We start from the raw sequence: 15,475 nt of genomic DNA on the forward strand, positions 1-15,475 counted from the left end.
GCATGTGAGAATACAATGCAAAAGAATCTAAAGGAACCATTCACAAGTACAGGAAATGCTTATATCGGGTCTTGAAAATTATGGCCCTATATGAGATAGGTGTTTGTATGTACAAGCTTTCATTAAGTCGGAAATTCATAAATCAGGGACCTCCTCTACACTTTAAGAAGATCTAAAATACATATAACAATCCACAAAATCTGGCAAAAGAAACCTACTTTACCCATAACCAATAATTTCCAACACTTCTTAAAAAGGGAAAGATGTTGCTGAAGCTTTGACTTACATTTAGCGAGACAAATGCAGGAATACCAAATTTCAAATTTCCACAACAATTTATATTACAACAGAAAGGGCTTGCTGATGGCTGAGATGTTGCTATGCAACACAGGTATCTCAAAAAGGGGGCAGTGCTTGCAGAGACAGTACTAAGGCATATCACTCCTGTGGTGTTATTAATGAGCCACATGTCAAGCTGAACTGATTTGATTAGGCTGGCTATCAGCATGACATCATACAAACATTTAAGAGTAGATGCTTTGCATTTTGTTCTAAGTCTGGCCTAGTTGACTGTGGACTGTACTTGGTGGTGGGGTGGGGGTGTGGGAAGAAATCCAGAGGCCTAGGACGATCCTCTACGGAAGGAAGGCTCAAATCCCACCACGTCAGCTGGTGGATTTGAATTTAATGAACTGATCAATCTGGTGCTGCTCAGTGGTCAGGGAAGTATCAATTGTCAAAAACCAATTGGATTCACTTTAGAGAAGGAATCTGCTATCCTAACCTAACCCACACAATATGGTCAGTTCTTGCCTTACATCTGAAATGGCATAGCAGTCCATATAGTGCAAAAACATAGAGATGGGCAATAAACGTAGGTCTTGCAAGTGATGGTCAAAACTTATACAATAAAAATCCGGCAAACAGTCAAAGCAACAGGGCAGTTTGATACAATCATTGGGACAAACAGGCATCACACCGAATTTCAGACATGAAATTACTCAGGATTAACAGCAGGATCCTATATTGGAAAGCAGAATTCAAGGTGTCACTGTCTAGAAGCAGAACAAAACAAATAACTTAATGTTCCAGGGCAAATCAGAGTCAGAAATGTACAGCATAAAAACAGACCCTTTGGTCCAACTCATCCATGCCAACCAGATATCCTAAATTAATCTATCCCCATTGCATGCATTTGGCCGATATCCCTCTAAATCCTTCCGACGCATATAGCCATCCAGATGCCTCTTAAATGTTGTAACTGTACTAGCCTCCACCACTTCCTCCAACAGCTCGTTTCACGCATGCACCACCTTCTATATAAAAATGTTGTCCCTTGGATCCCTTTTAAATCTTTCCCTTTTCACCTTAAACCTAGGCACTCTAGCTCTGGACTCCTCCACTCCAGGGAAAAGACCTTGGTTATTCACTCTTTCCATGCCTCTCATGATTTTATAAACTGCTGTAAAGTCACCCCTCAGCCTCAGACGCTCCAAAGGAAATAGTTTCAGCCTCTCCCTATAGCTGACATCCTCCGACCCTGGCAACATTCTTGTAAATCTTTTCTGAATCTTTTCAAGTTTCACAACATCATTCTTATAGCAGGGAGACCAGTATTTCACACAGTATTCCAAAAGTGGTCTAACCAATGTCCTGTACAGCCACAACATGACCTCCCAACTCCTATAATCAATGCACTGATCGATAAAGGCAAACAAACCAAAAGCCTTCCTCACTATCCTGTCTGTTTGGGAATCCACTTTTTCAGAACTATGAACATGCATTCGGAGGTCTCTTTGTTTAGCAACACTCCCCAGGATCTTACCAATAAGTGTATAAGTCCTGCTCTGATTTGCCATTCCAAAATGCAGTACCTCACCTTTACCCAAGTTAAACTCCACCTGCCACTCCTCAGCCCAATGGCCCATCTGAACAAGGTCCTATTGTACTCGGAGGTAACCTCCTTCACTGTCCACTACACCTACAATTTTGGTGTCAATCGGCAAACTTACTAACTATACCTCTATGTTTAATTCCAAATCATCCAAATGAATGATGAAAGTCAGTGGACGCAGCACCGAGCCTTGTGGCAAAGCCATGCTATCACCAATCAATTCCTACAATTCCAAATACATGTGAATCCCGCCCCTTAAAATCCCTTCCAACTACTTACGCACTACTGATGTCAGACTCACCAGTCTACAGTCCGTTGGTTTTTCCTTATCACCTTTCTTCAATACTGGCACCATGTTAGCCAACCTCCTGTCTTCTAGCACTTCATCTGTAGCTATCGATGGTACAAATAGCTCAGCAGGGGACCCAGCAATCACTTGAGGAGAAAGCGATGTCTGCAGATGCTGGAGATCAGAGCTGAAAATGTGTTGCTGGAAAAGCGCAGCAGGGCTGGGAAGAAGGGCTTATGTCCGAAACGTCGATTCTCCTGTTCCCTGGATGCTGCCTGACCTGCTGCGCTTTTCCAGCAACACATTTTCAGCACCAGCAATCACTTCCCTAGCTTCCCACAAAGTTCTAGGGTACACCTGATCAGATCCCAGGGATTTATCCACCTTTATGCATTTTTAAGGCACCCAGCACCACCACCTCTGTAATATGGACATTTTTCAAGATATCGCCATTTATTTCCTCAGTTCTCTAGTTCCATAGCCTTTGCGACAGTAAACACCAATGCAAAATACTCATTTATTATCTCCCCCATCTCCTATCTTTCCAGACATATCAGCTAGGCTGCCTTTTTAAGAGGCCCTAATCTCTCCCTATTACACTTTTGTCCTTAATGTATTTTACCTCGAGGTAGATAACGTACTTTTGAGTTGCAGAAGTGGTAAACTTTGGCCTGTTTGAGAGTCTGGCCAAACAACCAACTGATCAGGACAGCAATTGTTCAGCAAGGTTGTTTTAATGCACAGTTACTGCTCTGAGTTTGTAAAGAAACCAAATTGCTGGGATTCTATTGAAGATCATTCGGATTTTAAGAATCCTTTAACTTGACAGCGAACTAAAATACTGCGAACGGAGCATTTAAATGTTGTAAATACATATATGGTATTGGGTGAGGGCTCATTCCATCAAAAAACACTGAATCCAGAGGGGGTTCCCAAGGGGATGCTTTTGTCAGTCCGAAACACCCCTACCTAGTGCACAACTGTGCAATTTGCATAAGAACCTCAATGCTGGTACAATGCCAGGTACACAGGAAAAACACCCCAAAGATTGGTTGATAGAATCAAATGTGTTCCCTGGCTGTTCACAACAGACCGAGTATATTGTACTCAATGAGCTGTCTCTCAAAATACCTGTGAGAAGGGATTCCACGGTTGGACAACAAAAACAATTCAGTCTATGTTTCCATCTAAATTAACCAATTTAAATCGGCTCAAAATGTGGCTCATTTATGTTTGCTACAAACAACACACGCAGAGACCTGTTCTTTGCAAACTACACAAAGTATCTTCAAAATTTAAATTTACCTGGAAGCAGGGTAATCAGTGTACATAAGTGTACATGGTCAGTGGCAACACCTCAACCAGAGTCAGTTACCACTTCACATCTCTTTACTCCTGCAGTATATATTGCAATACAAGTTGAAAATTTGGCATTCTCACATTTGTTCTGAAGACAAAGCTTCAGAAACATATCAATTATTTTTTATAAAGAAGGCAGATATACATTTAGACAAGTGTTAAGCATACAGAGAATGGTACAGATTTAATAAAATGTATAAAAATTTACATTTAAAATTCTTAAAACACAATATCTTCATCAAAACAATAAGGTAACAGCAAATGTATCAGGAACAAAAAATGGAGTCAGGGTTTGCACAGCAATGAAAAACTAACTGGAACAATGTTTGCAATACACAAGTCGGGGAGAAAAAAAAATTAATATACTCTGCCCACAGCAAGCGCTCCCTGCAATTATGACCACATATTGCTATAAAATAACATGCCGAGTCACCACACCCAACACCATCGGGGAATATAATTAAAACACATACTGGGTCTGAATCTGATATGCTCCTCAGCTCAAATTTGTTTTCATCCTGTTAAGTTGAAGGGCAACCGTTAAGGACAACAGGACACTTTCAAAAGCACATCCCCTTAATGTCATTTACATATTGAAAAACAAACATATTTTTAAAACCACCAACAAGAATTCACAAGTTGAACTAAGTCTCCACACGTCCACAATTCACAGTCGCCTTCCGAGCAAGAGAAATTTGTTCAAAGTCAGCAACAATAAGATCATAAAAAAAGGTGCCCAAGTGTTAATATACTTTGTTAAGTGCAGCTGTATCAACCTTCCAGGTGTCATAAAGGCAAAATGCTAATTTCAGAAAGCTAATGACAATGTAGCATAAACTGTTCAGTAATATTAAGGCTTTGTAAACTTTTAGGAATACTTACTTTCTTGCTACAAGTTATGAACTGATTCATATTTTCTGTTGTGTTCAGCAAAACTGCCTGCATATGTGCAATTAAATCAGATCTTTGCAGTCATCTGTAGGCAATAAAAACCTTAACGACAAAACATATTTTCAATTTTCACCATGTACTGTCAACTATTCTGCCAAGCCATGCATCATAATTTTGACACTGCAGGTTTCAACTCCTGATACGCACCATGTTGCTGCCATCACTTTACAATATTAGATTTTACAAATAAAAATCTGTTATTTCAAAGAGAAATTTTGCAACCAATTCAAAAATAATGGAAATGGATAACTAGTTAACTAGCCATGTACCACAATGTGCATGGCACTGCAATGAACTGCTAAAGCAAATATTATATAGGTGTTGGTAAAGTTAATAATTTAAACAACCAGATATCAACATCTCATGGTTTAATTCATAGAAACATAGAAAATAGGAGTAGGCCATTTGGCCCCTGAAGTCAGCTCTCCCAATCCTGATCACACCTGATCACCCAACACCCTACCCTGTTTCCACTTTCTTCTTTCGCCCTCAGAACGATACATAATTCCTTAATGTGTTAGTACAACATATACCTCATTTCAGATATTATGGGCAAAACCTAATTTATTACAAAAAAGACAATAAGGAAAAAAGCAGAGTTGTTGAAATTAAACCGTAGAAAAATTCTAGAGAATTACACTGGAACGCTTAAGTTTCTTCTGAACCATCACTGTACTAAACAATTAAACACCACTTGATCACAATTCTGGAACACATTTTCCATTTCTCCAAATTTTCCAGTTCAAAACACGACAAATTTTTCTACCTTCTTTCAAGATACATAATGCATCAAAATTACTCCATCAATTTACCACAAAAATCATTTCAAACTGCTTGTAAGCCTGATTTTTTCGAAACCCTTCTCATCTGGAGCTTTGACTCTGTTCATCTGTTTTGTTCCTCTGGTTCTTCTACATCTCCACCTGTAACTGGGTTGATCTCCAGTCTTCCGTAAGGACAAACAAATCTCCTTAATTACAAGTGCCCTCTGGAGAATATTATTCTGCAGATGTGTTAGGGTAGCAAAAACAAATGTATTCATTCAAGATAATTGGTTGCAATGGGCTAATTATAGAGCCCTGTCTCTAATTATATATAGAGACAGGACTTGCATATCATTGCACATACCCAATGCCAACCATCTTGCTCCTATTTAATTGCTATGCACAAGAACTAATGGCTTCGAACAGTGGGTAAATATCAATACTCTTGGTAAAAGACTGAGGACAGGCTGGTCTTTTGCCCCAGAAAAATTACAAAATAGCTAAATACAAATTATTTCAGACAATATAGCTTTGCCTTACCACGTTGTAAGTTTCTGTCCCATCTGGGATTGCTGATTTAATTTTTCTGTCTGACTCTCTTCTTCTGCTTCCCACTTTATCTGTTCGATCTTTCTGTGACTCTCGAGAACTTCCACCTTGGGAATGGTTCTTTCTGTCAGTGCTTGCAGTTTTACTTCGTTCATATCGCTGATATTCATCCTTTTTAAAGGTAGATACATGTCTACCTTTTGAAATAGAAGCTTTTATGTTGTCTCCTGCAGACGGACAAGTCGACCTTTTGCTAACTTGTCGCATTGAATGACTTGAAGATTTCTGTCTTTTCCCATCACCACCGTCAGCCCTCTCTTTTTCATTTTTTCTTTTTGATGCTGTTCAATAGAGAAGATTAACATCCTTTACATCTTAAAAAATAATCACCATAACAAGCAAAAGAAACAAAGAGCTAAAGGCACTGCAAAAAGTGAGCACATAATAGCTCCATTATTATAAAGCAACTTCATAACACCTAAAAAAAATAAATACTGCATGCGCTCTCAATTTTTTCAAGAATGTATGGTCTCATGTCATGTAACATCATTATTAGTTTAACAAGCTAAATCACATTAAGTAACTTTCAGAACATCTAATAAAGGTATGGTGCACTCAAAAGTAGAATTTTGTCAGTAGATTGATAAGCCCAGCATGCTCACTAAATAGATTGTGACTGGACTGTAAGTTTGTCCATCACGTAGAAATACAATGTAAAAACTGATGCAATGAGATCATAAATATGCTAAGCAATCCAAAAAATGGTGAGGCACACAAAAATCGCCAGATTTTAATTTAAAGCCAATTTGTTATCTAAATTAAAGTTTTCTTTTCATTAATTAATAGTGAATCAAGACATAAGATCTTGTATCTACTTAACAATCAAGGGTATTAAAAGGCTGCATTTTAAGCAGCAAACCAAAACATTATGACTGGGAGTCCTGATTTACAAACACTCAAATATGAATGCGATCCCATACAGAGATTTAATTTTAAAGATCCATCATACAAATGCTTCCTGTACTTACAAACAGTAACTTTATATTGTTTGCATTGTGTTCCAACTTGCGAGCAGAGGCAAGAATGGAAATCAGACTGCTTACACGTCCACATGCTCACAAACCAATGTTTCCCAACTATATTAACTCAGAGGAACAATGTGGAACCAACCATGAAACAGAGACCAAGAACCAAAGATACCTTTCTTCTCAGTAATGTCTTGTTCACTTTCAGGATTATAAAGTTCATCGTCTTGGTCAGGAGCTTCTGTCAATATATCATCCAAAACGTTGACTTCACCATCTAAAAAGGAAACAAATTCAATTATCTTAGACTAGTTGCTTGGCAAAACATATATTCAGCATTTTGGTATAGTAATAACAAGGGGTGAATTTCAATCTAAATGGTTATTATTATACTTTCAATCTGGATTTTTCAATTTTGCACCATGAATAGATGTCATTTCCATCCTTAAACATTGTTGGGTCTCCTCTATGCACTCTTTCTGCCACCCACAGAGCCTGCTCCCACAAATTTTTAAGCTTTGTTTCGTTCCCTGCCACCATAACAATTGATGGACTTGTAGTTATGAGGAAGGATACAGCAAAATATGCTAATTAGAAAGTTAGAGAAACAGCAGATAAAGTGTAATACAGATAAGTGGGAGGTCAAATACAAGAGGCAAATATTCAGTAAATGGCAGGACTATGTGAAGCATTAATATACTGAGGGATCTGCGTACAAGTCCATAACTCCCTGAAAGTGGCAACACAAGTGGATAAGATGGTAAAAGAGGCATGAGTATACATGTTGGCAAGTCATGTTGCAGTTGTGTAAAACTTTAGTTAGGTCTCATTTGGAGGACTATGCGCAGTTCTGGTTGCCACTCTAAAGGAAAGATGTGGAGGCTTTGGAGAAGGTGCAATAGGTTTACCACTATGTTGCCTGCATCAGAGTGTATTTGCGAGGTGACATTGGACAAACAGGTCATTTTCTCGACAACATCGGAGACAGATGTGTGACTCGATAGAAATACACAAAACTATGAGACATAGATAAGGTAGATAGTCAGTGTGTTTTACCCAGTGTCGAAATGTCAAATACTAGAAAGAATAGGTTTAAGGGGAGAGGGCGAAACTTTAAAGGAGGTGAGAGACTTTTTTTTATAACAGAGGGTGACAGGTACCTGAAATACATTGTTGTAATCTATGGTTCTATTACCTCCACTGACAATGTTTAATACGTATTTAGACAGACACATGAACAGGTAGGGAATAGAGGAATAAGGCACATGTGTAGGCAGATGCGATTAGTTTAGAATGACATCACAACGGGTAAATACCTGGTTGGCTAAAGGGACTGCTCCTATGCTGCACTGTTCTACATACTCCCTCTTATAATTCTCCTGTACTAAAAGCTAATATGTCATTAGGCTTCCTAATTCATTGTTGTACCTCTAGTATTTACTGTAGAATTGAGTCTTCCTGAATAAGACAAGTTCACTCATTTAGGTATTTACTTTCCTGCTTACATGGATAACCACATATCTCCCCAATTTACACTGTACTTAAGTACAAAAGTAAAGAAATACCATTACAAGCACCATCACTCAACTTTCTGCATAAATGCTTCAGTTACAACAAATTGGACTCATTCATCTCAACTGTACTAAAATGTTTCAATGTGTTTCATAGAAACATTAAATGAAGTCACAAAAGGAGATACTAGGGCAGATTATCAAAGACCTTCGCCAATACATACATTTGAATGAGTTACTCAAAACTGATTGGAGCAGCAGAGACACAAGAATTCCTGTGACTACAATGATTTAGACAGATAAGAGCAACATTCTTGGAACATTTGAAAACAAGGATGACAAAATAACCAGAGTCAATGTAGCCAACAAGCACCAGAGACTTGGTATATGTTAAGACACCAACAGTTTACAAATGAGATCAAATAGTCAACTTTAGCCAAAGGAGGCTTTCAACAAATGAACTAAATAAACACATGGGTGATATTACAATGGCAGAAGTCAGCAGCCTGGTGAAACGATCTGGATTTCAAATAGCAGCAAAATGCAATACCAAAGTTACAAATTGTTGCAAAAACGGAGTTACAGGAATGACTCAGTGGCTGGGGATTGTGATTTGTATGGCGACAGAAGACAATAATGCCGTTAAAAATATTTAGCTAGAGAAAATTTGTGCTGAGCCAGGCGGGTCAAACAAGCAACATGAGAATTTACGAATGAAAGACTCAAAAAATGTGGTTTTAAGAGTGGCATCAATGCAAATATGTTTTGGAGGGTAGCACAGAATCAAGTAGAAAAAAATATTGGGAAACACAAGAAGCAGTTTATTTTCCTGCTGTTGGGCTGTCATCACTGTTTCACTAAAACTATCTGAAAAGATAATAGAACCAGGCACATGCAATTCTACCTAGCTAGATTGTTGCGAAAAGGCATTTGAGAAAACTGTGATCAACTGCTTAAACGTTGCTAACAAATTAAAAGAACAAGGAGGGATCGCTTGTGATACTGTGATAGGAATAGAACCTTGACTGGTGTTCCAGCAAAGGTGAGCGTGGCTTGGGAAGCAACAAGTTGGGGGTTCTAGAGGAAAGAAATGTTAGAAATGGGACACTGGTTTGCAAAGACTGACAATGTCAGAGAGAGTAGTTTTACTTTTGGAGAAAGGAGACAAGGATACCAGATATAAAAGGAGGACAGTACCTGACGAGAGAGAACCATTGACAATAACAGCTGGCACAAAGGACAACAGGAGAGGCTGGAGGGTCAGTGATATAATTAAACAAAGAACTGCAGATATTGGATGTCTGAAACAGAAATGAACTGTGGAGTAACTCAGGTCTGACATAGGGATACTGGACTCAAAGGGTGAACTAAATTTTTCTGTCCACAGATGCTGCCAAACATGTCAGGTTCCACCAACATTTTCTGTTTCTCTTCTAGATAATCAGTGGTTTGGTAGAAACAGGGACAAAGGAGCACAAGAGGATTAACACAAAGATGAGCTCAAAGAAAGCACAATACAGGACCAAAGTTCCAGGTTGGACAAAAAGGTGCCTGCATCAATAGTTAGCCAAGCTGGGTGAGGAGAAAAGAACAAAGACAGCAGTAATAAGCCATATGAGATGTGACAACCAGATAGAGAATTTCAATAGGAAGTACAGTATCGAAAGTGAAGATAGGAGCGTGGATGAGAACCTTAATTGCAAAATGTAGTAATCAATGGTGGTCCAAAGACTATATGCTTAGGTTTCTGTATGAACCGAATGGTGATTTTTCCAGAGGCAGAGACAACAGGAACTGAGGTCAGATGGAGGAAGTTGATGGACAGCAATTTAACAACAGAAAAAAAGGGGCATTTGAGATGCAAATGAATGTCATCTATGTTAACCTGTCAAAGCAACTTAGAACAAGTCACTGCTAGCAGGATGGAACTGATTTTTGTTTTCATCTTCACATCTCAAACTCACAGGTGGATTATGTGCGAGATAATAACAATTATCGTTAATATGTACACTGGGGAATTTAAGAAACTGAGTATGTATAAATTTGGTTCAATAATAACGTGAGCAATGTCAAATAGCAACATTACACAAATGTGCATTCCAGGTGCAGTGCTCAGAGACAATTCCCTAGATCACCTAATGCATGTACTTTCTCACCTGCAACTGATGCATACATCAACATTATCAAGAACCAATTTGATGTCAACATTCTTTACCAAACAGAAGAAACAATTTTATTTCAATATTTCATATCTTCAAACCACAATTCCAGATATCCATTGCAAAATATATCTGAGCCTTCTTAGTTTGAAACGCTTACCTTATCATTCTTTAAATTAACTTTGAGAGATTAAATCAAAACCCAAGCAAACTGCAATTATCTCTGGGAACTTAATGTCCGCAACTGCATATTTTAAATTTTCCATTACAATAGTGGTCAATGTCATTCCCACCGAGCTCCAACTGAAAAATTGACTAATAATAACTTGGAGACAGCACAGGATGGTGCTATCTTTACCTTAAGAGTGTGAACAGATGACAATTTAGTCTCAATACGGAGACAGGAATTGGGATAGCAATTCTGAAAGGTAGTGCAGAACTGGACTCAAAGAGGGGAGAGGACAGAAACAATAGAAAATGGGATGAGGTGTTCACTGGCCCATCAAGCATGCTCTGACATTCATTAAGATCATGACTAATCATCCAACTCAATAACCTGTTCCCACCTTCCTCTACATCCTTTATGTCCATTATCCTCAAGTTTTAGATCCAACTCCTTCTTGAAGTCATTCACTGCTTTCTGTAGTAGCAAATTCACCACTCACTGGATAAAGCAATTTCTTCTCATCTTAGTCCTAAATAGTTTACCTCATATCCTTAGGGTGTTACTCCTCGCTCTGAAGTCACCGACCATCGCTAACAACCTGCCTGCATTTACCCTATCTCGTCCTGTTAGAATTTTCTAGGTTTGTAGAAGTATGATCCTAACTCATTCAAACGCTCCTCATACATCAGTCCTGCCATTCCAGGTATCAGTCTGGTAAATCATTTGTGCATCCCCTCTATAGCAAGAGCATCCTTCTTCATATCAGGAGACCAAAATTGCACATAATACTCAGGCGCGGTCTCACTGAGGCCCCATACCTGCAGCAAATTACCCCATTCCTACACTCTAATCTTCTTGCTACAAAGCCCAACATACAATTTTTCTTCTTTAATGCCTGCTGCACCTGTATGCTTTCTGTCAGCATCTACATATTCCATTCTCTCAGCTTATTGCCAGATAATAATCTCCCTTCATTACCAAAGTGGATCACCTCACAGTTATCCACACAATACTGGATGTGACATCATTTACCCACTCTCTCAGATTGTCCAAATCACACTGCATCCTCCTCATATCACCCTCACATCCAACTTTGTCTCATCTGTAAATTTGGAAATATTAACTTAGTTCCCACATCCAAATCATTAACATATAGTGGATAGCCATCACTGATCACGGTGGTATTCCATATGCTGCCATTCAGACAAAGGCAGATTTATTCCACCTCTTGTTTCGAATCCACCAACCAGTTTTCTAACCAGGTCAATACACCATCATAACACTGTGCTTTACTTTTATATGCTAATCTCACACAGAACTTTGTAGAAAGCATTCTAAGAGTGCGAAGAATCCACTAGATCCCTTTCATCACCTCTACTGCTTATATCCTCAAAGAATTCCAGTAACTTGGCTAAAAATTTCCTGTCTGTTGATTCATGCCGAATCTGTCCAATTCTGCCACTATTTTCCAAATGCCCAGTTTTCTCCACCACTGATGTCAGACTGACTGACTTTTTAAATAGAAGGGTTACATCAACTACCTTTCAATCTGTACAAACTATTCTAGAGTCTATAGAATCTTGGAAGATGACCACCAGTGCATCCACTACTTCTAGGTCACTTCCTTAATCTACATCTTAGGGTATTTCTCAGGCCCTGGGGATTGATCAGTCTTTAAACTCAACTTCCTCAGCACCATTTCCCTATTAACACTGATTTCGTTCAGTTTCTCGTCTCTAAATTCTGTGCCCAACATCTCTGGTATACTGTGTGTCCTCTTGTGAGCAGAGAATGAAAGTATATAGTTAGTCAGTCAGATGTTTTGTTGTTCCCCATTATAAATTCCCGATTCTGACTGTAAGGAACCTACATTTGCCTTCACCGACTTTTTAAAGTCAGTTTTAATGGCTACTGCAAGCTTATTCAGAATATTTTCCCTTTCTTAGTCTCCTGAGCTCTCTCGCTTAATTCTAAACTAAGTCTATTCCTTACATTTGTTGTTTTTCTGGCCAAATTGTATTTCTTTTCTTTGAATCTTGGAAGACAGGAGATTGGAGAATCAGGCAATGTGGGGCAGAGTACAGCAGGAGAGGTTAAGTTATTTGAACATAGCATTTCTTCCTTAAGCAGAAGCGCCAGTAAACAGCCAAGTAAAATCTAGACCCTCTTCACCAGGTAGATAGTGACAAGAGTCCTGCGAGCAGATAGTTGGAAAAACAAGGGGAAAGGCAGTTTCATTACTAATTGCAGGTCCTATTTGGCAGCACAAATACCAAACTTTGACCTTCACAGGATGGGAGAAATGAGCACCCTGTGAAATTTAAGGCAAGTGATACAAGCATTTAAAAAAAACTGAGAATGCTCCATGCTCAGATTATTTGAACTTAAACTAGACAGCGATGAACAGCAATTCATCAAGTTGGTGCAAATCAGCCTGAATTCTAAAAAGAAGCAGGTTCCAACTTTTCAATGGACAAACAGAACCATAGGACTGGAATGTTTAGGTGTTGCACTGGCAGAGGAGCAAGCAACCAGCTCATCATTGATTGGAAAAAGAACTTTCAGAATGCTGGGACTTTCAGTACTGCATTCCACAACCAAGAATATTTCACGGGTCATTTATTGTCAGCCAATAGCACAAATTTTCATATAAGAAATACTATAAATAGCCACACTGCCTGGTTGTAACGATCTGTCATACAGGTCTTTCCTTCTTTATCCCCCTAGGCACCCACTCAATGCCTCATTTTTTCCAGTTCTGGCAAAAGGTCATACAAACAAGGTACAAAAGCAGACCGCCCAGCCCTTCAATAAGACCTTGACTGACCTGGTCACCAACTGGAACCATTAACTGTGCTTCTCACTCCAGATGATTCTAGACCTCCTAGGAATTTCCAACAGACTGTGCCTTCCTATTGTCCCCTGTTGAAACCCCCTGCATTCAACCACACACTGACAGTACTTTTGAAATCACAATCACTCAGCGTATCTAGTGTTTCATGTTGCTGTTGATTGCTTCACTGATCATCTCAAATCAGTGCCTTCTCCTTCCCAACTCTATCAGCAGCTACATTTTATATCTTATCTGTCCAGACTCTCATCATTCTGAAGTCCTTTTTAAGGTTGCTGTCAAACTTCTCTCAGGACAGCATGCCCAATTTTGCTCCAACTCACCCACATATTGAAGCTCCATAAGGAAGCTTAGTTATCTTTCCTGCACCCTTCAGCTTTCCATAGACAATCTGAATATAATTTAGTCCTGAACCAATATTTCACAGGTAGCCTTATCATGACCTCCGTGCTGCTGAAATCTCACGTTTCTGCTTTCAAAACCTAGGATCCTGTGCATTTTACGAACCATTTTCAACCTGATGTACTATATTCGGCGCAAAGGCCCGCCAACGTTTCCGCAGCTCGGCAACCTTTGAAAGGGTGTATTATCTCTGTCTGATCTGCCAACCAGCCCGGGAGGGGAATAGGGGGGGGGGGGGGGGGGGGGTGGAAAAAAAGCAAGAGTCCTGGGTTTGGAGATGCCGGTGTTGGGCTGGGGTGGACAAAGTTATTTTTTTTAAAAAAATAAAAATCACACAACACCAGGTTATAGTCCGACATGTTTAATTGGAAGCGCACTAGCTTTCGGAGCGACGCTCCTTCATCGGAGCCCTGGGGATTGACTCCGACCTCGGTAACATGGCGGTCGGCGAGGCCTCCGCGACCTCCCCGGCCGGAGCTGTCCAAATGGTGCAGCACCACACGGACCGAGTCGGGGCAGTCGATCGCCAGACCACCCCCGGGAGAGTTGGGTTGGATCGAACGCGGGCGCCGTTTCCCCTCCTCCCTTCGACCTTGCTCCCTTTGAACAAAAGAGTCCCACGCAATTGCAGAGGGGAGCGGGGGGGTGGGGTGGGGGAGGGAGAAAGGAATAGGCCCGGACCCTTCGCGCTGCCCTCTTCCAACTCCCACATACACACCGATGCAGAGTGGCGACGACGGCCCGTCGCTTTACCTTTATCGTCCGGGATCTCGGCCGCCATGGGCGAGGCGGTGTGGGGTGGGGTGGGGAAGGATCGCCTCGCTCCGCCCCCCGGGGGCTGCCGCTGCCGCTGCTGCCACTACAGCTACCGCCGCCGCCGACAGTCCGCCCGTCGCTCGCAAAATGGCGCCGCCAGCCAGGATCGCCGTCATCCCAGGGGCCTCCGCGCCGTTTCGCGTCACAAAGGGCGCCGGCGCGACGTCACAATCGGCGTCAGCTCCCCCCGCCCCCGCCCCCGCCCCCACAGTCTTGGGCACCTGCAGTGGGGAAGAGTTTGAGCAAAGCTTTCAAATGGAGAAGTTGTTCAGGAGGTAAACACCATACACTGGATCAAAAAAAAAATACAAAGTGGAGCGCATTTCACCTGTTATTGTCCTAACGCTAGTGTTATTTCGTTTTATCAAAGATTAACTGAATATATGGTATCACACTGATACGTAATGCTGGAACCCAGCAGCATCCTGATTGAAGGTCCACCACTGGACACATTCATTGTCTTAAAGGCCTTGATCGATAATAATAATCCCCGAGTTTTATTTTCTGTTGTCCAACGGTGTTTAACTTTTGTTTTATTAAAGATTAACTGAATATGTTACCACGCTGGTATGTATTGCTGGAACCCAACATCTTGATTGAAGGTCCACCCCTGGATACATTGTCTTAAGAGCTGAAAATGTGTTGCTGGAAAAGCGCAGCAGGTCAGGCAGCATCCAAGGAGCAGGAGAATCGACATTTCGGGCATAAGCCCTTCTTCAGGAATCATGCCCAAAACATC

At 40.5% G+C, this 15,475-nt stretch overlaps 1 protein-coding gene across 6 annotated transcripts in view; it reads right to left on the reverse strand.

Moving 5' to 3' along the window:
- The window catches only part of ythdc1 (YTH N6-methyladenosine RNA binding protein C1), a 62,417-nt gene extending 47,580 nt beyond the window's left edge, over positions 1–14,837 (reverse strand). For 4 of the 6 annotated variants that reach the window (XM_043720743.2, XM_043720732.2, XM_043720717.2 and 1 more), the window contains exons 1-3: positions 14,674–14,836; positions 7,007–7,108; positions 5,798–6,147 (exon numbers count right to left, since the gene is read on the reverse strand). In XM_043720743.2, coding sequence (XP_043576678.1) covers positions 5,798–6,147; positions 7,007–7,108; positions 14,674–14,701 — 480 coding nt within the window. In that variant the 5' untranslated portion in view covers positions 14,702–14,836. Of the gene's footprint in view, positions 1–5,797; positions 6,148–7,006; positions 7,109–14,673 lie in introns of all 6 variants that reach the window. The other 2 variants (XM_043720738.2, XM_043720723.2) reach the window with 1 other exon arrangement.
- Between the last annotated feature and the right edge of the window lie 638 nt (positions 14,838–15,475).

This window comes from Chiloscyllium plagiosum, unplaced genomic scaffold (assembly GCF_037043375.1).
Source record: "Chiloscyllium plagiosum isolate Xiang-an unplaced genomic scaffold, Cpla_swu_hap1 HiC_scaffold_2, whole genome shotgun sequence".
In the NCBI taxonomy this organism is placed as follows: domain Eukaryota; kingdom Metazoa; phylum Chordata; class Chondrichthyes; order Orectolobiformes; family Hemiscylliidae; genus Chiloscyllium; species Chiloscyllium plagiosum.